The sequence below is a fragment of the Salvelinus fontinalis genome, chromosome 31 (assembly GCF_029448725.1).
Source record: "Salvelinus fontinalis isolate EN_2023a chromosome 31, ASM2944872v1, whole genome shotgun sequence".
NCBI classification, from domain to species: Eukaryota; Metazoa; Chordata; class Actinopteri; order Salmoniformes; family Salmonidae; genus Salvelinus; species Salvelinus fontinalis.
In genome coordinates, this window is record NC_074695.1 from 37,290,222 (window position 1) to 37,315,296 (window position 25,075).

At 44.5% G+C, this 25,075-nt stretch overlaps 1 protein-coding gene across 4 annotated transcripts in view; it reads left to right on the top strand.

The window, feature by feature from the left end:
- The window catches only part of LOC129830174 (E3 ubiquitin-protein ligase MIB2-like), a 100,941-nt gene that overhangs the window by 57,654 nt on the left and 18,212 nt on the right, over positions 1–25,075 (top strand). For all 4 annotated transcript variants that reach the window (XM_055892507.1, XM_055892509.1, XM_055892508.1 and 1 more), the window contains 4 exons: positions 444–577; positions 684–832; positions 1,205–1,361; positions 5,190–5,344. In XM_055892507.1, coding sequence (XP_055748482.1) covers positions 444–577; positions 684–832; positions 1,205–1,361; positions 5,190–5,344 — 595 coding nt within the window. The remainder of the gene's footprint in view (positions 1–443; positions 578–683; positions 833–1,204; positions 1,362–5,189; positions 5,345–25,075) is intronic.

Genomic DNA, 25,075 nt, shown 5'->3' on the forward strand with positions numbered 1-25,075 from the left:
GCCTTGTCAGCGTATGTGCCTCTACTGCTCCTCATGTGTGTATGTGTGGTTCTACTAGTCTTGGGTACTCTGGCTCAATCACCCCTTTTTCTGTGTCCGTCATATACATAATGGTGGAAGAGAGTGGATACGAGAGGCTCGTAATGCTGGGTTAGTGTGCACAGGGACATTTTGACTCATTCCAATGGTTTTGCTTTGACTTGACGTAACAAAGTGTCTTGGTAACTGTGTATGCTCTCTGAGTTTAGAGGGGCCTGGAGGGTAGCGCAGCACCAACTATGCATGTTCTCCATGCTCTGGAATCCATCACTAACATGTCTCTCTTTCTTCTATTTTTCTTCTTTCTCCTTCCCTTGCTCTTTATTCATCCACATGATATTTTTTCACTCTCCCTTTTCCCTTTCATTGACGATTGTGTCCTCCCTCTTTATCTCTCTCTCCAGACACAGTCATTTCAGTCCTGGAGAAGCTGCTGTCTCAGTCTACAGATCAGGACAACCCCAGCCGGCTGGTCATCGAGGCGGCGCATGGCAGTGCCAACAAAGTCCGAGAGCTTGTGCAGAAATACCCTGACAAGGTGCGTTCACTCCCGCCACCGCAGACTGTATGTCTGTCATCTCTTAATGTGATTGTGTGTGAGACATCTCTTAATGTGATTGATTGTGTGTGTGACATCTCTCCAGGTGGATATAAAGAACCAGGGCAAGACGGCGCTGCAGGTGGCAGCCCACCAGGGCCACATGGAGGTGGTCCTGGCTCTGCTGCAAGCCAACAGCTCGATTGAAGTGAAGGACGAGGACGGAGACACCGCCCTGCACTACACGGCCTTCGGGTGAGAGGAATACTCACACACACACACACACAAGGTTGCCAGTACCCTTAAGTACCCTGTATTCACATTGTTAGAAAACAGGTTATGGGGGGGGGGGTCTCTGGCTTTATTTGGATTTGGGGTGAAAATCACTACACACACAAACAGTCAATCACACAGGGGCATTACTGTTGTCCATAATCCCTCACCATGTCCCCCCCCTAAAATAAGTGATTAAAAACATAAATTTGTTATCAGAATGAGTCAATTAAAACAACACAACAAATATATGAAAATGCAATGAGTAATGGATATTTAAATGAGTACCCTAAATAGATAGGATAATTATTGTGGTTAGGCCTATACATTTTGTTGCTCATTGTGTGTGTGCAGGAACCAGGCGGAGATTGCACGGCTATTGCTGAGCAAAGGGGCCAACGTGAACCTGCTGAACAACTCCATGTGCACAGCGCTGCACATAGCCGTCAACAAGGGCTTCACCGATGTGGTGCGCGTCCTGTCGGAACACTCAGCCGACATCAACCTACAGGTCAGTACCCACTAATAAGAACTACATTATCTGCATCAGAAATGCCATCATATTCCCTATTTTAATTCAATACTTTGGTTCATGCTTTCTTCTGTCATGCTCACCGCCCGTACATACAAATCACACACATGCACACTCACAAGTCTCTCAAGAAACTAAACAGCATAGACTCCAATGGCAGACATATTTATTTGAACTAGGAACAAAACAGAATGTTTCCGCAGATCCTTCTCTTATTAAGCATTTTAACACTTTGTTTTTTATATTCTTTGATGTGCTGCTTTTAGTGTCTGTCATTTGTTGTGTTTTTACTGTGTTTTTATTGATGTTGTATGTATTGGCTAGTGCAATAAAATGTCCCCTTTGGGGGACTAATAACTTACTATCTTAAGTCGACGCACCCGTATTCACCCCAAGCCTGAATAATTTCTTCATACGGGCTGTGTGAGTCTTGTGTTCATTTGTTGAGTTCTTTAAGGTCATTTAGACGGCTCTCCAACTTTGCCGGGCTTTCCTCAAACGGCCACATCTCGAAGCAGCTCAATTCGCCTCCCATCTGGTCTCTGGTTTTGGGTACTGTTTGGGATATTTCATTTTTCTGCTCAAGCATTGTGCGTGTTCAGCTGGAGTGGAATGGTTGCTTGACGCTTCTGTGTGTATGTTGGGGCGGCAGGTAGGCTAGTGGTTAGAGCGTTGAGCCAGTAACCGAAAGGTTGCTACATCGAATCCCTGAGCTGACAAATTAAAAATCTGTCGTTCTGCCCCTGAACAAGGCAGTTAGTTAACCCACTATTCCTAGACCGTCATTGTAAATAATCATTTGTTCTTAACTGACTTGCCTAGTTCAATAAAGATTAAATATAATTTTTTATTTTTGTTAATGTGTGTATCTGAGCTGTACTGTAACAGAAAAAAGCAGCATTGCTATACATGAGTACTCAGAGTAGGCTTGGGCGATATACCGTTTATATCGACAGAATGATTTTCAAAAAAATATATATATATATTTGGGGGGTACCCAAGGGCTGCGGGGGTGCATGCTATTCCACTACTTATACGTTAAGTATAACTATAACAAATCCAAGATGTATCAAATAAATTGTTTCCAGCTCAGGGCTCCAGCTTTGCATTTGGTTTGCTAACTTGCTAGCCAAGTGGCTAGATATCAAGATCAAGCTTCTTGGTTACAGCAGAGACATTCTAGCCTGAGTGCCAGTCTCTTTAGCTAACATTCCATTCCTTGCAATGCCTTTTCATTGCCAAAGAGACTAGCCCATCTGCCATCTTCAAATATGAACATTGTATCATATAGAGATAGTAGTGGTGTCTTTTTGTAGGCTTTAACTTCATGGTTAGTTGGACAAAGCCTATGGGGAAATGAATGGCGTTTTTGTAGAGGTTTTCGATAAAATGCCAAAAATAAGGTCTGTGGTAAACACAGGCTTAGGAAATCTTATACGTTTTGTTCTATGAGATCTTTTTCATCAACTTCACTTTTTGTGAATTTTGAATCATATTTTAAATTTAAATAGCACAAAGGCTACATAATTAATAAAGGCCATGTTAACTGAATGATATTACCTCATAGATCAAAATGTTTAAGATCTCCTAAGCCTGTGTTAACCTCAGTCTTATTTTCGGCATTTATCCCATAACCCTTTTCTTTCCCCATAAATGTTCCCCACTTGGATCGCTGAACGAACCAGAGGTAAATCATTTCCGGGTTTTAGGACTGCAAGCTGGCGAGCGCTACTAATGAGCTCGAAGTGAACAGAGTTGATCCTGATTCGATAATCCTCACAGCTATCTTCCAATCATGATTATCCAAATATTGGAACTCTCACTTTTTTTCTCTCTCCACAGAACAGGTTGTTATCCGGTTGCTAAGCAACTGTTTCTTGTTTGGCCTGTCAAAATTTTCTAGCTCACATCTAAATTCTCAAACTAAATACATACTGCAATTCCACACATGCAACCTCTTTGCTTTGATTTTAAGCCTCTAAATACAACAACTTCCCTCGCTAACAGCTTTAATATTGCAGATAGTGTGGCTTCCATCAATGTAATTGTCTGCATTTCCATCACCCCATATTTTCATTTGTAAATGTATTTACTGTTGAAGTCGGAAGTTTACATACACTTTGGTTGGAGTCATGAAAACTCGTTTTTCAACAAACTAGTTTTGGCAAGTCGGTTAGGACATCTACTTTGAGCATGACACAAGTCATTTTTCCAACAATTGTTTACAGACAGATTATTTCACTTATAATTCATTGTATCACAATTCCAGTGGGTCAGAAGTTTACATACACTAAGTTGACTGTGCCTTTAAACAGCTTGGGAAATTCCAGAAAATGGCATGGCTTGTACCTGTGGATGTATTTCAAGGCCTACCTTCAAACTCAGTGCCTCTTTGCTTGACATCATGTTGTGGGGGTGCTTTGCTGCATGAGGGACTGGTGCACTTCACAAAATTGATGGTATCATGAGGGAGGAAAATTATGTAGATATATTGAAGAAACATCTCAAGACATCAGTCAGGAAGTTAAAGCTTGGTCACAAATGGGTCTTCCAAGTGCACAATGACCCCAAGCATACTTCCAAAGTTGTGGCAAAATAGAAAATATACATTTTGTGGGCAGAACTGAAAAAGCGTGTGTGAGCAAGGAGGCCTACAAACGTGACTCAGTTACACCAGCTCTGTCAGGAGGAATGGGACAAAATTCAGCCAACTTATTGTGGGAAGCTTGTGGAAGGCTACCCGAAACATTTGACCCAATTTTAAAGGCAATGCTACCAAATACTAATTGAGTGTATGTAAACTTCTGACCCACTGGGAAATTGATGAAAAAATTAAAGCTGAAATAAATAATTCTCTACTATTATGATGACATTTCACGTTCTTAAAATAAAGTGGTGATACTAACTGACCTAAGACAGGTAATTTTTACTAGGATTAAATGTCAGGAATTGTGAAACTGATTTTAAATGTATTTGGATAAGGTGTATGTATGTAAACTTCCGACTTCAACTGTATGTAAATGTGATATTTCAGTTTTGTTATTTTTTTATAAATTGCCAACATTTCTAAAAACCTGTTTTTGCTTTGTCATTATGGGCTGTTGTGTGTAGATTGATGAGGTGGAAAAAACTATTGTATCAATTTTAGAATAAGGCACTGTGTGCACTGTGCCTTCGGAAAGTATTCAGACCCCTTTAACCATTCTTTAACAAATGTTGGTCTTTTAAGGCAGGGCTGACAGACACGTTCCTTTCGATAACAGTTAAATGTTTGTTTCTAATTCTATTCGAGGCTCCACATGTTGTCATGGAAAATATATTTATTTCCAACAACCCAGGAGCAACTCCCGCAAATCCATCGTTGAGATTGCCGAAAGGCCAGTCTCTTTGGCAATGACATGGAGTGGAATGTTAGCTAAAAAGACTGGTACTCAGACTAGAGACTGGTACTCAGACTTCAATCCCCTCCTGGATCCCTGTTGCCCAAATTTTTTTGGGCCCCCCCCCCCCCCCCCCCAATATAGCGCACCATGTGTAATAACTTATTCCCCGGGATGGTATAGAAACGGTATGAAAATCTGGATACCGCCCAACCCTGTAGTCCATTCATGACACATAAACGTTGCTGTAGAACTATGATCAAATAGAAGGCCTCAAGGTCTCACATCCCTCTAGGACAGCTGTTAGCACAGATTTAGGATCAGCTCTCCCTGCCCAAATGCTAACCCTCTCTATTATGGGCTACAACTATAAACTGACCACAGATCATTTATTACCTGGCTAACTTCTTTCTCCTCCTCCTACAAGGACTCGTACGGAGACACACCGCTGCACGACGCCATCGCCAAAGACTTCCGGAACATCATTGAGATCCTGGTCGTGGTGCCCAACATAGACTTCACCCAGCAAAACCACCGCGGCTTCAACCTGCTGCACCACGCAGCCCTCAAAGGCAACAAGCTGTGAGTCCTACACTACTAGGGTTGAGCGGTAACCAGATTTTCATATTGTAGGGCTTCCGAGTGGAGTACCTCTCTAAGGCATTGCATTGCATTGGTGAGGCGTCACTACAGCCTCGGGTTCAATCCATACGAGACCCATGGGGCAGCGCGCAATTGGCCCAGCGTCGTCCGGGTTAGGGAAGGGTTTGGCCGGCCGGGACTTCCTTGTCTCATCGTGCTCTAACGATTCCTTGTGGCGGTTGGGCGCCTGCAAGCTGACCACGGTCGTCAGTTGGACATTGTTTCCTCCGACACATTGGTGCGGCTGGCTTCCGGGTTAAGAGAGCTGTGTGTCAAGAAGCAGTGCGGCTTGGCAGGGTTGTGTTTCGGAGGACGCGTGGTTCTCGACATTTGCCTCTCCAGAGTCTGTATGAGAGTTGCAGCGATAAGACGATCATAACTACTAATTAGATATCACGTAATTGGGGAGAAAAAGTGAGTGTAGTAGTAGTAATAATAATAATAATAATAATAATGATAAAATGTCATACCGTTTTACTAGGATTTACGGTATTACCGGCTTAATACACAAGGGGCGCTAAAAACGCAACCACAAAAAAGCCCATTGGGCATCTATTACCAGAATGCTAGCAAAATTAGCACAAGTAATTGCACATTTCCATGGAGCCTGCTAGCTAAATATGTTAACGGGGGCAAACGAAAATTGCAAAGACAGACAATTCAGCTCAAAGTTATACATATGTAGGTAGTAGCTACCAGTGATGTACTGGGCTGTACTCACTACCAATGTTTTTTTCATTGCTGTGCAAATTCAAGTAGTCAAGTAGACTACTGTGGCTATTTGATCATAATGTAGGCCTACCAGAGTGGCCTACCATCAAAAACAATGGAGAAAATTTATCCCATAACATTTTAACATGGAAATAGCTGTTCTATCGTTCAGCCTACAGTAGCTGCCAATGTGTGTTGTTCAATGTAGGCCTACATTCCATGACTCTTTTCAAAAAAACATGCAGGGCTTGACATTAACATGTTTATCCACAAGAGGTGAATGCAAATATTGTTGTTTGATGCAAGAAACCACTTTACAAAATAAAATGCATCATTATTCATATACCATTATTACAGAGAATAAGACAAATTATGTTTCCCTCTGCGTATTGTGGAAATCTGCTTTTGTACTGCCTCTCCTGAAAGGTGGAGATCCTTTGCTTCTTGACAACTATCGACCCATATCAAAATTGTCTGAACTGTCAAGGGTACTGGAGTCCTTAGTTAGTAGGCAGCTAAAGGTCTCCTTCCAAGAAAACAACATCTTAAATGGAATACAATCAGGTTTTAGGTCTGGCCACAGCACTGTTTCAGCAACATTGAGGGTTTTAAATGACATCCACTGTGCTCTTGATAAGAAGTTACATTATGTGTCTGTTTTTATTGATTTGTCGAAGGCTTTTGACACCGTGGACCATGCTGTGTTAGTGCAAAGGTTAAAATGTTGTGGAATTACTGGTCATGCTCTAGATTGGTTTATAAATTACCTATCAAATCGTACACAATGTGTAATGGCAGATGGTTGTAAATGGGAGTCCATAGAGGTGTGCTCAGGTGTTCCGCAAGGTTCTATTTTGGGCCCACTGTTGTTCATTTTGTATATCAACAACATTGGCGATCTTACTGAAACAGTGGATGTTCATTTTTATGCCGATGATACTGTTCTTTATTCAAGTGGTAGTAGTTTATCTTTAGCTTTTGAAAATGCCCAAAGAGCATTTAACATCATACAACAGAATCTGTATGATTTAAAGCTGATTTAACAAAATGTATGGCATTTTCAAATGCCAGGCATGTTACAAATCATGTCATTGCTACATTGGCTGGACATACTATAGAGCAAGTTAAAGTGTACAAATATTTGGGTGTGTGGGTTGATGATAAGCTATGCTTCACTGTGCATGTAGAGAACTTGATAAGGAAGCTCAAGCTGAAAATAGGATTTTATTACTGTCATAAGGCTTGTTTTTCTTTTGAGGCCAGGAAGGAGCTGGTACGATGTACATTACTATCGGTTCTAGATTTTAGTGATGTTATATATATGCAGGCCTCAGCCACTACCCTGAGAGCACTTGGTTCAGTGTATCATGCAGCCCACAGGTTAATTTCAAATCAGAAAAGTCTAACACATCATTGTGATCTCTACAGCGCTGTTGGCTGATCATTGACCTTGCGTAGGTTTAAACACTGGTATACAATGATTTATAAGGCCATATTGGGTAAAATGCCATTTTATCTCTGTTCTTTTTTTAGTCAGGTCAGTAAATAAATATAAATTACGGCCCCATTCTGATTTGCTTCTAACAGTACCAAAAATTAGAACAGGACATGGTAGAAATAGTTTTATTTACTTAGCTCCGTGGTCCTGGAATTCTGTCATGAACAATTTAAAATGTGATGATCTAGTTTCGTTGGTGGAGTTTAAACACTTGATCGATGTATATATCATAGAAGAGTGTAATTGTTTTTAGGCCAGCTGTATTTAGTCAAGACGTTTGTGTTTTTAATGTAAAATGTTTTTGTTGTACTGTATGTGTGTTTATAGTTTTGTTTAATGTTGTGTTAGTGTATGTAAATTGTTTTGTCTGAAACACTGTTCCCTCTGCTGCTATTGGACCAGGTCTCTCTTGGAAAAGAGATGTTATCTCAATGAGAAAAACCTGTATAACTTCTTTGGGGTACCCCCGCTTCTTCTCAATTTCCGCCTAAAGACATACCCTAATCTAACTGCCTGTAGCTCAGGCCCAGAAGCAAGGATATGCATATTCTTGGTAACATTTGAAAGGAAACACTTTTTGTGGAAAAACACCAATTTTGTGGAAATGTGAATTGAATGTAGGAGAATATAACACAATAGATCTGGTAGAAGAAAATACAAGGAAATAAACATACGTTTTCTGTTTTTTATTGTTGCTGCATCATCTTTCAAATGACCAAGAACAGGCAAACATACAGATAGGTCGCTGTGGATGATTTGAATGAAGAACATAAGCAAAGTTTTAGACAGATAACTTCAAAAATGAGCGAGCTACATGACATTGAGCATGAAGTCACGCTGGTGTCCCACACAAATGTACCCAAATGTACCCAAGTGGCCGAAATGGTACAGTGATACATTTTGAAGGAAAGAACTATATACAAAATACATAAATGCTATTCTAACACACACCAAAAAAATAAATATATATATATATATATGAAAATAATAAAATATATAAATAATAATAAACAAACTATTTACACATTTTCTATTTACAATATTGTATATTTTATAAATAAATAAATAGATAAATATTGTGAAGACCCTCAGTCCTCTACACAATATTGTGCTGCTGGTGCCATGGCCTATAGCAGTCTCTTTCTGCTGTAAAGCAGAGGCTTACTGAACAGGTGGTGCAGGTGATGGGGCATTTCCTGTGACAAAGGGCACAACGTCTCCTCCCCACTGTGCCCTTTTTGCCCTGAGGCACATTCATGCCTGCAGAGATGAATCTGGACAGATGAACACCACTGGTTGACGGAGCAGAAGGTGCTGCAGTGGACTTGCTGTAGCTAGCAAGCTCCTGGATGAGCAGCTCCCTGAAGGCTAGCTGTGAGATGGGGGGCTGTCTCTATCAATTTCCTCTATAATTTGGGTTAAATCTGTATACCTAGTCTTTGTTTTAGCTTTTCCTGATTTATTCGCCATAATTTAAATATATAAACTTGTTGAAAATGCTATTGAATGCGTACTGCTCTGCGTAACACTCGTGGCTCCGTCGAGTAGGATTTGCAATGGCGAATGAACCTCTTTTACACCAGAGTTTATGACAAAGGCTGGTCTTCAAACGTATAACCATTACATATTGCCGTTTACCTCAGCTCATTGGCTATCCTCAAAGCTAGATTTCAAGATGATCAGTGGTCATTGGGCCAAAATACAGTCAATCAACGATAGACCGGTCCTACCATTGGTGCGCAATGAGGTCATTGATTGGTGTCTTCAAATCGGTTTGTTTCAGTCAATACGTCCCGGGAAAAGAGCCATCATGTATGGTTGTGTTAGTAACAACCAGAGGATTGCAATGAAACCAACCATGACTGGATAAACGTTTGTTTAGTGTGTGTAATTACCACGAACGCTTCGTCCAAAGTTGAATGAGACGGAAATCACAACGCAACCGGTTTACAAATGTTTCGTGTTAGGCTATAAAAATTGATTTTATCAAACAAAACGAACATTCACTGTGTAGTTAGGACACTTGGCATTGCCACCAGAGGAAGCTCTTCAATGGTAAGCGATTTATTTTATTGTTATTTCTGACTTTCGTGACGCTAATGCTTGGTTGGAAAATGCTAGTAATACTTGTGTGTGTGGGGCGCCATCCTCAGAAAATTGCATGTTTGCTTTTGCAGTAAACCTTTTTGAAATCTGACACAGCGGCTGGATTAATAAGACGTTCATCTTTTAAATGATGTAAGATACATGTATTTACAACAATGTTTAATACAACGAATGGTGTATTTAAAATGTTATCTCTCTGCAGTTTCACCGGATGTTGGCCTGGTGGGACGTTAGCGTCTCACCAACCCTAGAGAAGATAAATAAAGGTAAAATAAAAAAATTGGCCACTTAGCTTATTCAAGCCTGTCTAAAAATACAACACTGCCCCTTTAAGACAAAAAAAGCTCTTTATCTGACTCGCTTTTCAAAGATTTGCACATTTTATTCTCTTGTAGGAAGCAATCACTCCCCCATTGCTGACTACAAGTTATCTATAACTTGGCTAATAACTCACTCAGTTGCAAAGGATATGAACAAATGCAGAAATGTGCACACGTAGCTCTCGCTTTGATCACAAAACAAGCGCATCTATTTACAACTGGTCATGCTGTTAAAACATTCCAGTTCAAGGTGAATGGCACAGATCCATATATGGCAATGGTATATTTGCATATAGGCCTATGATTGGGTATGGGCACTGGTCTGTGTAGAGTACAGGCCTGAGTCATGCCTGTCAATGCAATCGAATCCTACTCCAATGCGTTCTGCCTACAACAAAATCTCTTGCATAGTTAGTTTTGCGTACTAAGTCTTTCATAGTTCATTTTGTTTCGGTATATTGCATTGAAAGTGACTAATATTGCGTTGATTCAATCACAATTCCCACAGTAAAAGGAAACGTTGATAGTGTTAACTAACAGGGAAAACTCTAAAAAGTTGAGTGAAGTTCAATCTCGTGCTTCTCTGTGTGTGCTGATATTTCTTCTGCCCGTCAGTCCCGGGGAGGAGAGGGAACATTGCTCACTACCCTCTGTAGCGCCTTGTGGTAGGGTGCCTTAAAGTTTCTGTACCAAGCGGTGATGGAGCCAGTCAAGATGCTTTCAGTGGTGTAGCTGTAGAACTTTTGAGGATCTTAGGGCTCATGCCAAATCTTTTTAGTCTCGTAAGGGGGAATTGGCGCTGACGTGCGTAGACCATGTTATTTCCTTAGTAATGTCGTATTCCACAGGTCGTTGCTGTGAATGAGAATGTGTTAAATACACATTTGTATTTATTAAGGATACCCAAGGCAGCAGCTACTCTTCCTGGGGTCCAGCAACATCAAGGCAGTTATATACAGTTTAAAATATTACATTTCATAACACTTTACTCAATACATTTAGTATGTTCCCTCAGGCCACTACTCCAATATCACATATTTACGATACAACATCCATGTGTGTGTTGAGTGCGTGTCTTTATCATATGTGTATTGTATTTGTGTCTGTGCCTGTGTCTCTCTTCACAGTCCCCACTGTTCCATGAGGTGTATTTGAATCTGTTTTTTAAATCTGATTCTACTGCTTGCATCAGTTACCTGATGTGGAATAGAGTTCCATGTAGCCATGGCTCTATGTAGTACTGTACACCTCCCATAGTCTATTCAAATCCAATTGTATTGGTCACATACAGTGGGGTAAAAAATTATTTAGTCAGCCACCAATTGTGCAAGTTCTCCCACTTAAAAAGATAAGAGAGGCCTGTAATTTTCATCATAGGTACACTTCAACTATGACAGACAAAATGAGGGAAGAAAATCCAGAAAATCACATTGTAGGATTGTTTATGAATTTATTTTTACAAATTATTGTGGAAAATAAGTACTTGGTCACCTACAAACAAGCAAGATTTCTGGCTCTCACAGACCTGTAACTTCTTCTTTAAGAGGCTCCTCTGTCCTCCACTCATTACCTGTATTAATGGCACCTGTTTGAACTTGTTATCAGTATAAAAGACACCTGTCCACAACCTCAAACAGACACACTCCAAACTCCACTATGGCCAAGATCAAAGAGCTGTCAAAGGACACCAGAAACAAAATTGTAGACCTGCACCAGGCTGGGAAGACTGAATCTGCAATAGGTAAGCAGCTTGGTTTGAAGAAATCAACTGTGGGAGCAATTATTAGGAAATGGAAGACATACAAGACCACTGATAATCTCCCTCGATCTGGGGCTACACGCAAGATCTCACCCCGTGGGGTCAAAATGATCACAAGAATGGTGAGCAAAAATCCCAGAACCACACGGGGGGACCTAGTGAATGACCTGCAGAGAGCTGGGACCAAAGTAAACTCAACTCGTCGTGTTTGGAGGACAAAGAATGCTGAGTTGCATCCAAAGAACACCATACCTACTGTGAAGCATGGGGGTGGAAACATCATGCTTTGGGGCTGTTTTTCTGCAAAGGGACCAGGACGACTGATCCGTGTAAAGGAAAGAATGAATGGGGCCATGTATCGTGAGATTTTGAGTGAAAACCTCCTTCCATCAGCAAGGGCATTGAAGATGAAACGTGGCTGGGTCTTTCAGCATGACAATGATCCCAAACACACCGCCCGGGCAACGAAGGACTGGCTTCGTAAGACGCATTTCAAGGTCCTGGAGTGGCCTAGCCAGTCTCCAGATCTCAACCCCATAGAAAATCTTTGGAGGGAGTTGAAAGTCCGTGTTGCCCAGCAACAGCCCCAAAACATCACTGCTCTAGAGGAGATCTGCATGGAGGAATGGGCCAAAATACCCGTAACAGTGTGTGAAAACCTTGTAAAGACTTACAGAAAAAGTTTGACCTCTGTCATTGCCAACAAAGGGTATATAACAAAGTATTGAGATAAACTTTTGTTATTGACCAAATACTTATTTTCCACCATAATTTGCAAATAAATTCATTAAAAATCCTACAATGTGATTTTCTGGATTTTTCCCCCTCATTTTGTCTGTCATAGTTGAAGTGCACCTATGATGAAAATTACAGGCCTCTCTCATCTTTTTAAGTGGGAAAACTTGCACAATTGGTGGCTGAATAAATACTTTTTTGCCCCACTGTATATACACTACCGTTCAAAAGTTTGGGGTCGCTTAGAAATGTCCTTGTTTTTGAAAGAAAAGCAAAAAAAATTGTCCATTAAAATAACATCAAATTGATCAGAAATACAGTGTAGACGTTAATGTTGTAAATGTTCCAATGGCACGCTGTTAGCTAATCCAAGTTTATCATTTTAAAAGGCTAATTGATCATTAGAAAACCCTTTTGCAGTTATGTTAGCACAGCTGTAAACTGTTCTGTTTAAAAAAGCAATGAAACTGGCCTTCTTTAGACTAGTTGACTATCTGAAGCATCAGCATTTGTGGGTTTGATTACAGACTCAAAATGGCCAGAAACAAATAACTTTCTTCTGAAACTCGTCAGTCTATTCTTGTTCTGAGAAATTAATGTTAATCCATACTGTGAAGGCAGTCAATGTTGTTCTCCCCCTTAGACGAGGAGGAGCATGAATAGGACCAAGATGCGGATTGAGGGAAATAAGCCATCTTTTAATGAAAACAGCAAAACAAGACACTACAAAACTACAAAACAACAAACGTGACTAACCTTCAACCGTCCATGTGTGGACACAGGAACAAACACCCACAAAACCCCAGTGAAACCCTGGCTGCCTTAGTATGACTCTCAATTAGAGACAAACGATACACACCTGTCTCTAATTGAGAATCATACCAGGCCGAACACAAAAACCCAACCTAGAAATACAAAACATAGACTGCCCACCCAAAACACACGCCCTGACCATAAACACATACAAAAACGACATAAAACAGGTCAGGACCGTTACAGAACCCCCCCCCCCCTCAAGGTGCGAACGCCGGGCGCACCAGCACAAAGTCCAGGGGAGGGTCTGGGTGGGCAGTTGACCACGGTGGTGGCTCAGGCTGAGGGCGAGGTCCCCACCCCACCATAATCAATCCCCGCTTCTTTATCCCCCTCCCAATGACCACCCTCCCACTAACACCACCTAAATGAAGGGGCAGCACCGGGATAAGGGGCAGCACCGGGACAAGGGGCAGCACCGGGACAAGGGGCAGCACCGGGACAAGGGGCAGCACCGGGACAAGGGGCAGCACCGGGATAAGGGGCAGCACCGGGATAAGGGGCAGCACCGGGATAAGGGGCAGCACCGGGATAAGGGGCAGCACCGGGATAAGGGGCAGCACCGGGATAAGGGGCAGCACCGGGATAAGGGGCAGCACCGGGATAAGGGGCGGCAGGTCCTGGCTGAGGGACTCCGGCAGGTCCTGGCTGAGGGACTCCGGCAGGTCCTGGCTGAGGGACTCCGGCAGGTCCTGGCTGAGGGACTCCGGCAGGTCCTGGCTGAGGGACTCCGGCAGGTCCTGGCTGAGGGACTCCGGCAGGTCCTGGCTGAGGGACTCCGGCAGGTCCTGGCTGAGGGACTCCGGCAGGTCCTGGCTGAGGGACTCCGGCAGGTCCTGGCTGAGGGACTCCGGCAGGTCCTGGCTGAGGGACTCCGGCAGGTCCGGGCTGAGGGACTCCGGCAGGTCCGGGCTGAGGGACTCCGGCAGGTCCGGGCTGAGGGACTCCGGCAGGTCCGGGCTGAGGGACTCCGGCAGGTCCGGGCTGAGGGACTCCGGCAGGTCCGGGCTGAGGGACTCCGGCAGGTCCGGGCTGAGGGACTCCGGCAGGTCCGGGCTGAGGGACTCCGGCAGGTCCGGGCTGAGGGACTCCGGCAGGTCCGGGCTGGACGGCTCCGGCAGGTCCTGGCTGGACGGCTCTGGCAGGTCCTGGCTGGACGGCTCTGGCAGGTCCTGGCTGGACGGCTCTGGCAGGACGGCTCTGGCTGGTCATGGCAGGACGGCTCTGGCTGGTCATGGCAGGACGGCTCTGGCTGGTCATGGCAGGACGGCTCTGGCGCTAGGCAGACGGCAGACTCTGGCCGGCTGAGACGCACTATAGGCCTGGTGCGTGGTACCGGAACTGGAGGCACCGGGCCGAGGGCACGCACCTCAGGGCGAGTGCGGGGAACAGGAACTGGGCACACTGGACTCTCGTGGCGCACTCTAGGCCTGGTGCGTGCTGTAGGCACTGGTGGTACTGAGCTGGGGTGGGAAGGTGGCGCCGGATATACCGGACCGTGAAGGAGGACACGTGCTCTTGAGCACCGAGCCTCCCCAACCTTACCAGGTTGAATGGTCCCCGTAGCCCTGCCAGTGCGGCGAGGTGGAATAGCCCGCACTGGGCTATGCAGGCGAACCGGGGACACCACCTGTAAGGCTGGTGCCATGTACGCCGGCCCGAGGAGACGCACTGGAGACCAGATACGTTGGGCCGGCTTCATGGCACTCGGCTCGATGCCCAACCTAGCCCTCCCAGTGCGGCAAGGTGGAATAGCCCGCACTGGGCTAAGCACGCGTACTGGGGACACCGTGCGCTTTACCGCATAACACGGTGTCTGACCAGTACGACGCCCTCTTACTCCACGGCAAGCCCGGGGAGTTGGCTCAGGTATCCAACCCGGCTTCGCCACACTCCCCTTTAGCCCCCCCCCCAAGAAATTTTTGGGTGAGCCTCTCGGGCTTCCGGCCTCTCCTATGTGCTGCCTCCTCATACCAGCGCTCCTGGGCTGTGGCTGCCTTCCTCTCCTCCCGAGAGCGGCGATTCTCTCCAACCCTTCCCCAGGGTCCCTTTCCGTCCATGATCTCCCAAGACCATTCCTCCTGTGTCCAGTGCCTTAGTTCCTTTTCTCTCTCCTCAATCCGCTTGGTCCTGTTATGGTGGGTGTTTCTGTGAAGGCAGTCAATGTTGTTCTCCCCCTTAGACGAGGAGGAGCATGGATAGGACCAAGATGCGGATTGAGGGAAATAAGCCATCTTTTAATGAAAACAGCAAAACAAGACACTACAAAACTACAAAACAACAAACGTGACTACCCTTCAACCGTCCATGTGTGGACACAGGAACAAACACCCACAAAACCCCAGTGAAACCCTGGCTGCCTTAGTATGACTCTCAATTAGAGACAAACGATACACACCTGTCTCTAATTGAGAATCATACCAGGCCGAACACAAAAACCCAACCTAGAAATACAAAACATAGACTGCCCACCCAAAACACACGCCCTGACCATAAACACATACAAAAACGACATAAAACAGGTCAGGACCGTTACACATACAAGAAACTGCCAAGAAACTGAAATCTCGTACAACGCTGTGTACTACTCCGTCATGAAGTCCAGGACGAGGTTGCATAGGGCGGGGTTCAGACTCAAGGCCTCAAGCTTAATGATGAGCTTGGAGGTTACTATGGTGTTGAATGCGGATCTATAGTCAATGAACAGCATTCTTACATAGGTTTTCATCTTTTCCAGATGGGTTAGGGCTGTGTATAGTGCGATGGTGATTACATCGTCTGTGGATCTATTGGGGTGGTAAGCAAATTGAACTGTGTCTAGGGTGTCACGTAAGGTAGAGGTGATATGATCATTGACCAGTCTCTCAAAGCACTTCATGATAACAGAAGGGAGTACCACGGAGCGATAGTCATTTAGTTCAGTTATTTTTGCTTTCTTGGATACAGGAACAATGGTGGACATCTTGAAGCATGTGGGGATGGCAAACTGGGATAGGGAGAGATTGAATATGTCCGTAAACAATCCAGCCAGCTGGTCTGCGCATGCTCTGAGGACGCGGCTAGGGATGCCGTCTGGGCCGGCAGCCTTGCGAGGGTTAACACGCTTAAATGTCTTACTCACGTCGTCCACGGAGAAGGAGAGCCCACAGTCCTTGGTAGCGGGCCGCGTCGGTAGCACTGTGTTATCCTCAAAGCGGGCGAAGAAGGTGTTTAGCTTGTCTGGAAGCAAGACGTCGGTGTCCGTGACGTGGCTGGTTTTCCCTGGGTAGTTTGTGATTGTCTGTAGACCCTTCAACATACGTCTTGTGTCTGAGCCGTTGAATTGCATCTCCACTTTGGTCAGACCAGCATTTAATAGTTCTTAGCACGGGTACTTCCTGTTTGAGTTTCTGCCTATAGGAGTGGTGGTCGAGTGTTTTGTAGGAGCAGTGGTCGAGTGTTTTATCAGCGCGATTACTACAGTCAATGTGTTGATCGAACTTCGGTAGCATTTTCCTCAAATTTGCTTTGTTAAAATCCCCAGCTACTATAAATGCGGCCTCAGGATATGTGGTTTCCAGTTTGCATAAAGTCCAGTGAAGTTCTTTGAAGGCCGTCGTGGTATCGGCTTGAGGGGGAATATACACGGCTATGACGATAACCAGAGAGAATTCTCTTGGGATGTAATGTGATCGGCATTTGATTGTGAGGTATTTCAGGTCGGGGGAACAAAAGGACTTGAGTTCCTGTATGTTATCACAATCACACCATGAGTAGTTAATCATCAAACATACATCCCTGCCCTCCTTCTTCCCAGAGAGTTCTTTATTCCTGTCTGTGGCTGTATGGATGAGTATTTTACAATCCCTAATGTCTCTCTGGATGGAAATCCTCTCCCTGAGCTCGTCAACTTTATTATCCAGATACTTAACATTAGCGGGTAATATACTCGGAAGCGGTGGAGGATGTTACCGCCGCTCTGATATCCAAAAGTTCTTCCCAGCTGTATGTAATAACACTAAAAATTGTCTGGGCTAATAATGTAAGAAATGACACATAAAAAACAAAATGGTTCAAAGTTGCCTAGGAGCTAGAAGCACAGCTGCCCTGTCTGTTGGCGCCATTTCCTATACTAACTTGGGGATTGTGAACAGACCTTTGGTAGCATGTGTTGTGGGGTATGCATGGGTGTCCGAGCTGTGTGTAAGTATTTGTATTTGGCACATGTGACAACTATTTGATTTGATTTCAATCTAAGCCTAATTGAAAGTGTGCACCCTCAGGCCTGGAGGGAAGCAAAAGTAATTATGTTACGCAAGAGTAGTAAAACCAACTTCACTGGCTCATATAGATGACCAATCAGCCTGTTACCAACCCTTAGTAAACTTTTGGAAAAAATGGTGTTTGACCAGATACAATGCTATTTTACTGTAAACAAATTGACAATAGACTCCCAGCATACTTATAGAGAAGGACATTCAACAAGCATGGCACTTTCATGAATAACTGATGATTGGCTGAAAGAAAAATTATGATAAAAAGATTAGGGGAGTTGTTTTGTTAGACTTCAGTGCGGCTGTTGTCATTAGAGATCATAGTCTGCTGCTGGAAAAACGTATGTGTTAACAGAACGCAGAGGGTGTTCTTTCATGGAAGCCTCTCCAACATAATCCAGGTACAAATAGGAATTCCCAGGGCGGCTGTCTAGGCCCCTTTTTTCAATCTTTACTCATGAAATGGCACTGCCCTTGAGTAAAGACTGTGTCTTTGTATGCGGATAACTCAACACTATAAACATAAGCTACTACAGTGAATAAAATCACCCGCAACACTTAACAAAGAGCTGCAGTTAGTTTCAATAAAGTAAATAGCATTATCAGTGGGTTTTGTGATGAATGAGCCATCTGATTCAATGAATGATGGAGCTTAGTTAGCTTTTTTGCCCAAAATTGAATTGAAAGTGCTCCGCGGCTTTTTACTATCATTCTTTGTCATTTATCTTTGTTTCATAGTGTCATTTGTTTTTAATTCAGTTTAGTCACATGATTTCTCAGTTTGCAGTACATTTGCCAATCGGTTGTGCAGACAGATTTATTTGCCATTCCTTTTGCCTCATCCCTCTCAACCATACAAATGTTAAATTCCTCAACAGTTTTTTGTCATTTTCTCAATGGGTGCATGTTTATTAGTACCTGGAATAAGCATTTTCATAAATGTGTAAAGTGCAGCATCTGGTTTCTCCTTGTTACACACCACAGACCAACAAATATTCTTTACATCAACAACATCGGAGTCACTACAAAACTTATTGTATGACCTCTTATACACTATATTAGGCCCAGCCTTTGGAACTTCGGTTTTCCTAGATATGGCTACTATATTGTGATCACTACATCCGATAGATTTGGAAACTGCTTTAAAGCAAATTTCTGCAGCATTAGTAAAGATGTGATCAAAATTTGTTGTTGATTTAATTCCTATGCAGTTTGTAATAACTCTGGTAGGTTGACTGATAACCTAAACCAGGTTGCAGCTTTTTCATGAGTGGGCAGCTTGATGAAAGCCAGTCAATATTTAAATCACCTAGAAAATATACTTTCTGTTGATATCACATACATTATCAAGCATTTCACACTTTATCCAGATAACGACTGTTAGCACTTGGTCTATAGCAGCTTTCCACCAGAATGGGATTTCGGTGATGTAAATGAACCTGTAGCCATATTACTTCAACAGTATTTAACATGAGATCCTCTTTAAGCTTTACAGGAATATGGTTCTGAATATAAACGGCAACAACTCCACCTTGCGCATTTCTGTCTTTTCTGTAGATGTTATAACCATGTATAAAAAGACAGAGGAACTTGAAGCACTCGTCCCGCTCCACTACAGCCCCATCGATGTGGATGGTAACACACGACAATTGGTAACACACGACGCTGTGAAGGACTGAAATCCTGCAGCGCCTGCAAGGTCCCCCTGCTCAAGAAAGCACATATACATACCCGTCTGAAGTTTGCCAATGAACATCTGAATGATTCAGAGGACAACTGGGTGAAAGTGTTGTGGTCAGATGAGACCAAAATGGAGCTCTTTGGCATCAACTCAACTCGCCGTGTTTGGAGGAGGAGGAATGCTGCCTATGACCCCAAGAACACCATCCCCACCGTCAAACATGGAGGTAGAAACATGCTTTGGGGGTGTTTTTCTGCACCAATTCATGTTGTTACTCAGAGAAAGTTAAATATTCCTCAATATAAAAAAGACACAAGCCGCTAATAATAACAATGCAAGTTTATCGGAACACTTTTATCCTCATTCATTGTAGCTGCATTGCTGGTTGTAGCGTGATTGGCGTTAGGGAGAATGCACATTTTATGGCTTATAAAAATGTTAACAGTGCTCAATAGCAACTTAAACATGAACTTACTCATAAAACCAGAAGCTCTTTGCTATATTCGTTGAGTTTCTCTAGTCATTGTGTTAAAAGTTTTGTAATCCCAGTATCAACTTTACTGTGCGTTCGAGACTTCTTTTTATAGTCTATGGCTCGAAGAAACTGTGCAGACATGGTAATCTGAGCTATCTGGCCTGTAGGTTCACTGGATTCGCACTCTGGCCCTGCCGGGTAGGCGGAGTTCTACCTTCAGACACATGGAAGGGTTCAAAATGGGAACATTTTGCCTTCCCGGCGCCAGGGCTGCTGAATCAAGTGCACCTACCGCCAACCGCACATAACGAATAAAAAAGATAAGAATGCAAGTCCTGTCTTTTTTACAGAAATGTTTGATGATCGACTAGAAATGTCTTGGAAATCGACCGACCGGTTAGTGACCATTTGCGTTAGAGGCTCTTTTTGAAATTGGGGGGGTTGAATTTGTGAGACACTTCTATAAAAAAAAAAAAAAAAAAGTTGTATTTATTTTTACTGAGGATTCTTTTGAGACCGGTTGTAAACCAAGGTTTCCAGAACCCATTTGCTGCTCTCTTACTAAGTCTAACTAAGGGAAAGCAGGGAAATACAGAATTGAAGGATGTGAGAAAAGTCTGGTAAGCAGACTCCACATTGGGATGATTCTAAACATTTTTCCCATGAAATATCATCAATCAACATTTGAAAGCGCTCAATTACTTTTAAATATTTACTTTTTAAATTATTTTTAAATAAAAAAAATATGCTACTATCCATTGCCATCTGTTCATTTCCAGCTGCCAACGAGAAGTGGAATATTGGAAAATGATCCAAAATGTCAGTATTAAGTATACCTGTTTCAGCCACGTTATTCAAAGAATTTGTAAAGAAAAAGGTGGCAGATGAACTGGTTACACTTGTGGGCTTGTAGATGAGGGGATGTAGATAGCTGGAGTATAAAGTATTCAAAAAGTCCAATGTTAGTGAGTGGTTCTTACTTTTAAATAAATTGTTGAAGTCACCCAATAGAAAACAAATGTTGTCTTCATTATTAATCAAATCCAAGGTTGATGCGAGGACATCAATAAAACTACCAATGTCAGTACCGGGTGGCCAATACACGCATCCAATTAGCACTGTTTTACCACCAAACAATTTACAGAAGAGAATTTCTATGAAAGGTCCTCTCTTACAAAGAATTGAAGACTTTGATGAACAAAAATGGACACACCTCTGCCGACTCTTGATGTTCTACAGTGGTGAACAACATTATAATGGGACATAAAGCATTCTTGTCGCTTCAGCCGTCTTCATCGACCTGGCCATGGCTTTCGACTCTGTCAATCACCGTATCCTTATCGGCACACTCAACAGCCTTGTTTTTTTCAAATGACTGCCTCGCCTGGTTCACCAACTATTTCTCAGACAGAGTTCAGTGTGTCAAATCGGAGGGCCTGTTGTCCGGACCTCTGGCAGTCTCTATGGGGGTGCCACAGGGTTCAATTCTCGGGCTGACTCTTTCAACGATGTCGCTCTTGCTGCGTGTGATTCCCTGATCCACCTCTACGCAGACGACACCATTCTGTATACATCTGGCCCTTTTTTGGATACTGTGTTAACTAACCTCCAAACGAGCTTCAATGCCATACAACACTCCTTCCGTGGCCTCCAACTGCTCTTAAACGCTAGTAAAACCAAATGCATGCTTTTCAACCATTCGCTGCCTGCACCCGCCCACCCGACTAGCATCACTACTCTAGACTGTTCTGACTTAGAATATGTGGACAACTACAAATACCTAGGTGTCTGGCTAGACTGTAAACTCTCCTTCCAGAGTCGTATTAAACATCACCAATCCAAAATTAAATCTAGAATCGGCTTCCTATTTCGCAATAAAGCCTCCTTCACTCACACCGCCAAACATACCCTCGTAAAACTGACTATCCTACCAATCCTCGACTTCGGCGATGTCATTTACAAAATAGCTTCCAATACTCTACTCAGCAAACTGGATGCAGTCTATCACAGTGCCATCCGTTTTGTCATGAAAGCCCCTTATACCACCCACCACTGCGTCCTGTATGCTCTAGTCGGCTGGCCCTCGCTACATATTCGTCGCTAGACCCACTGGCTCCAGGTCATCTATAAGTCTATGCTAGGTATATCTCCACCTTATCTTAGCTCACTGGTCACGATAACAACACCGACCCGTAGCACGCGCTCCAGCAGGTATATCTCACTGGTCACGATAACAACACCGACCCGTAGCACGCGCTCCAGCAGGTATATCTCACTGGTCACGATAACAACACCGACCCGTAGCACGCGCTCCAGCAGGTATATCTCACTGGTCACGATAACAACACCGACCCGTAGCACGCGCTCCAGCAGGTATATCTCACTGGTCACGATAACAACACCGACCCGTAGCACGCGCTCCAGCAGGTATATCTCACTGGTCACGATAACAACACCGACCCGTAGCACGCGCTCCAGCAGGTATATCTCACTGGTCACGATAACAACACCGACCCGTAGCACGCGCTCCAGCAGGTATATCTCACTGGTCACGATAACAACACCGACCCGTAGCACGCGCTCCAGCAGGTATATCTCACTGGTCACGATAACAACACCGACCCGTAGCACGCGCTCCAGCAGGTATATCTCACTGGTCACGATAACAACACCGACCCGTAGCACGCGCTCCAGCAGGTATATCTCACTGGTCACGATAACAACACCGACCCGTAGCACGCGCTCCAGCAGGTATATCTCACTGGTCACGATAACAACACCGACCCGTAGCACGCGCTCCAGCAGGTATATCTCACTGGTCACGATAACAACACCGACCCGTAGCACGCGCTCCAGCAGGTATATCTCACTGGTCACGATAACAACACCGACCCGTAGCACGCGCTCCAGCAGGTATATCTCACTGGTCACGATAACAACACCGACCCGTAGCACGCGCTCCAGCAGGTATATCTCACTGGTCACGATAACAACACCGACCCGTAGCACGCGCTCCAGCAGGTATATCTCACTGGTCACGATAACAACACCGACCCGTAGCACGCGCTCCAGCAGGTATATCTCACTGGTCACGATAACAACACCGACCCGTAGCACGCGCTCCAGCAGGTATATCTCACTGGTCACGATAACAACACCGACCCGTAGCACGCGCTCCAGCAGGTATATCTCACTGGTCACGATAACAACACCCACCCGTAGCACGCGCTCCAGCAGGTATATCTCACTGGTCACGATAACAACACCGACCCGTAGCACGCGCTCCAGCAGGTATATCTCACTGGTCACGATAACAACACCGACCCGTAGCACGCGCTCCAGCAGGTATATCTCACTGGTCACGATAACAACACCGACCCGTAGCACGCGCTCCAGCAGGTATATCTCACTGGTCACGATAACAACACCGACCCGTAGCACGCGCTCCAGCAGGTATATCTCACTGGTCACGATAACAACACCGACCCGTAGCACGCGCTCCAGCAGGTATATCTCACTGGTCACGATAACAACACCGACCCGTAGCACGCGCTCCAGCAGGTATATCTCACTGGTCACGATAACAACACCGACCCGTAGCACGCGCTCCAGCAGGTATATCTCACTGGTCACGATAACAACACCGACCCGTAGCACGCGCTCCAGCAGGTATATCTCACTGGTCACGATAACAACACCGACCCGTAGCACGCGCTCCAGCAGGTATATCTCACTGGTCACGATAACAACACCGACCCGTAGCACGCGCTCCAGCAGGTATATCTCACTGGTCACGATAACAACACCGACCCGTAGCACGCGCTCCAGCAGGTATATCTCACTGGTCACGATAACAACACCGACCCGTAGCACGCGCTCCAGCAGGTATATCTCACTGGTCACGATAACAACACCGACCCGTAGCACGCGCTCCAGCAGGTATATCTCACTGGTCACGATAACAACACCGACCCGTAGCACGCGCTCCAGCAGGTATATCTCACTGGTCACGATAACAACACCGACCCGTAGCACGCGCTCCAGCAGGTATATCTCACTGGTCACGATAACAACACCGACCCGTAGCACGCGCTCCAGCAGGTATATCTCACTGGTCACGATAACAACACCGACCCGTAGCACGCGCTCCAGCAGGTATATCTCACTGGTCACGATAACAACACCGACCCGTAGCACGCGCTCCAGCAGGTATATCTCACTGGTCACGATAACAACACCGACCCGTAGCACGCGCTCCAGCAGGTATATCTCACTGGTCACGATAACAACACCGACCCGTAGCACGCGCTCCAGCAGGTATATCTCACTGGTCACGATAACAACACCGACCCGTAGCACGCGCTCCAGCAGGTATATCTCACTGGTCACGATAACAACACCGACCCGTAGCACGCGCTCCAGCAGGTATATCTCACTGGTCACGATAACAACACCGACCCGTAGCACGCGCTCCAGCAGGTATATCTCACTGGTCACGATAACAACACCGACCCGTAGCACGCGCTCCAGCAGGTATATCTCACTGGTCACGATAACAACACCGACCCGTAGCACGCGCTCCAGCAGGTATATCTCACTGGTCACGATAACAACACCGACCCGTAGCACGCGCTCCAGCAGGTATATCTCACTGGTCGTCCCCAAAGCCAACTATTTGCCCGCCTTTCAGTTCTCTGCTGCCAATGACTGGAATGAATTGCAAAAATCGCTGAAGCTGGAGACTTATATTTCCCGCTCTAACTTTAAGCATCAGCTGTCTGAGCAGCTAACCGATCGCTGCAGGTGTACATAGCCCATCTGTAAATAGCCCACCCAATCTACCTACCTCATCCCCATATTGTTTTTATTTACTTTTCTGTTCTTTTGCACACCAGTATTTCTACTTGCCCATCATCTGCTCATCTATCTCTCCAGTGTTAATTTGCTAAACTGTAATTACTTTGCTACTATGGCCTATTTATTGCCTTACCTCCTCACGCCATTTGCACACACTGTATATAGACTCTTTTTTTTCTATTGTGTTATTGACTGTACGCTTTTTTATTCCATGTGTAACTCTGTGTTGTTGTTTGTGTCGCACTGCTTTGCTTTATCTTGGCCAGGTCGTAGTTGTAAATGAGAACTTGTAACTGAATGACTCGATGCCTGTCTGCCTGCTTTATATAGCAAGCCATGGCCAAGTGACTCATTGTCTGTACAAGAGAACCATTTTCGTGAATGGTGTGTACCTAATAAACTGGCCACTGAGTGTATATACATATAATGGTGTGTATGGACAGTATATTAATAGAACAGTTGT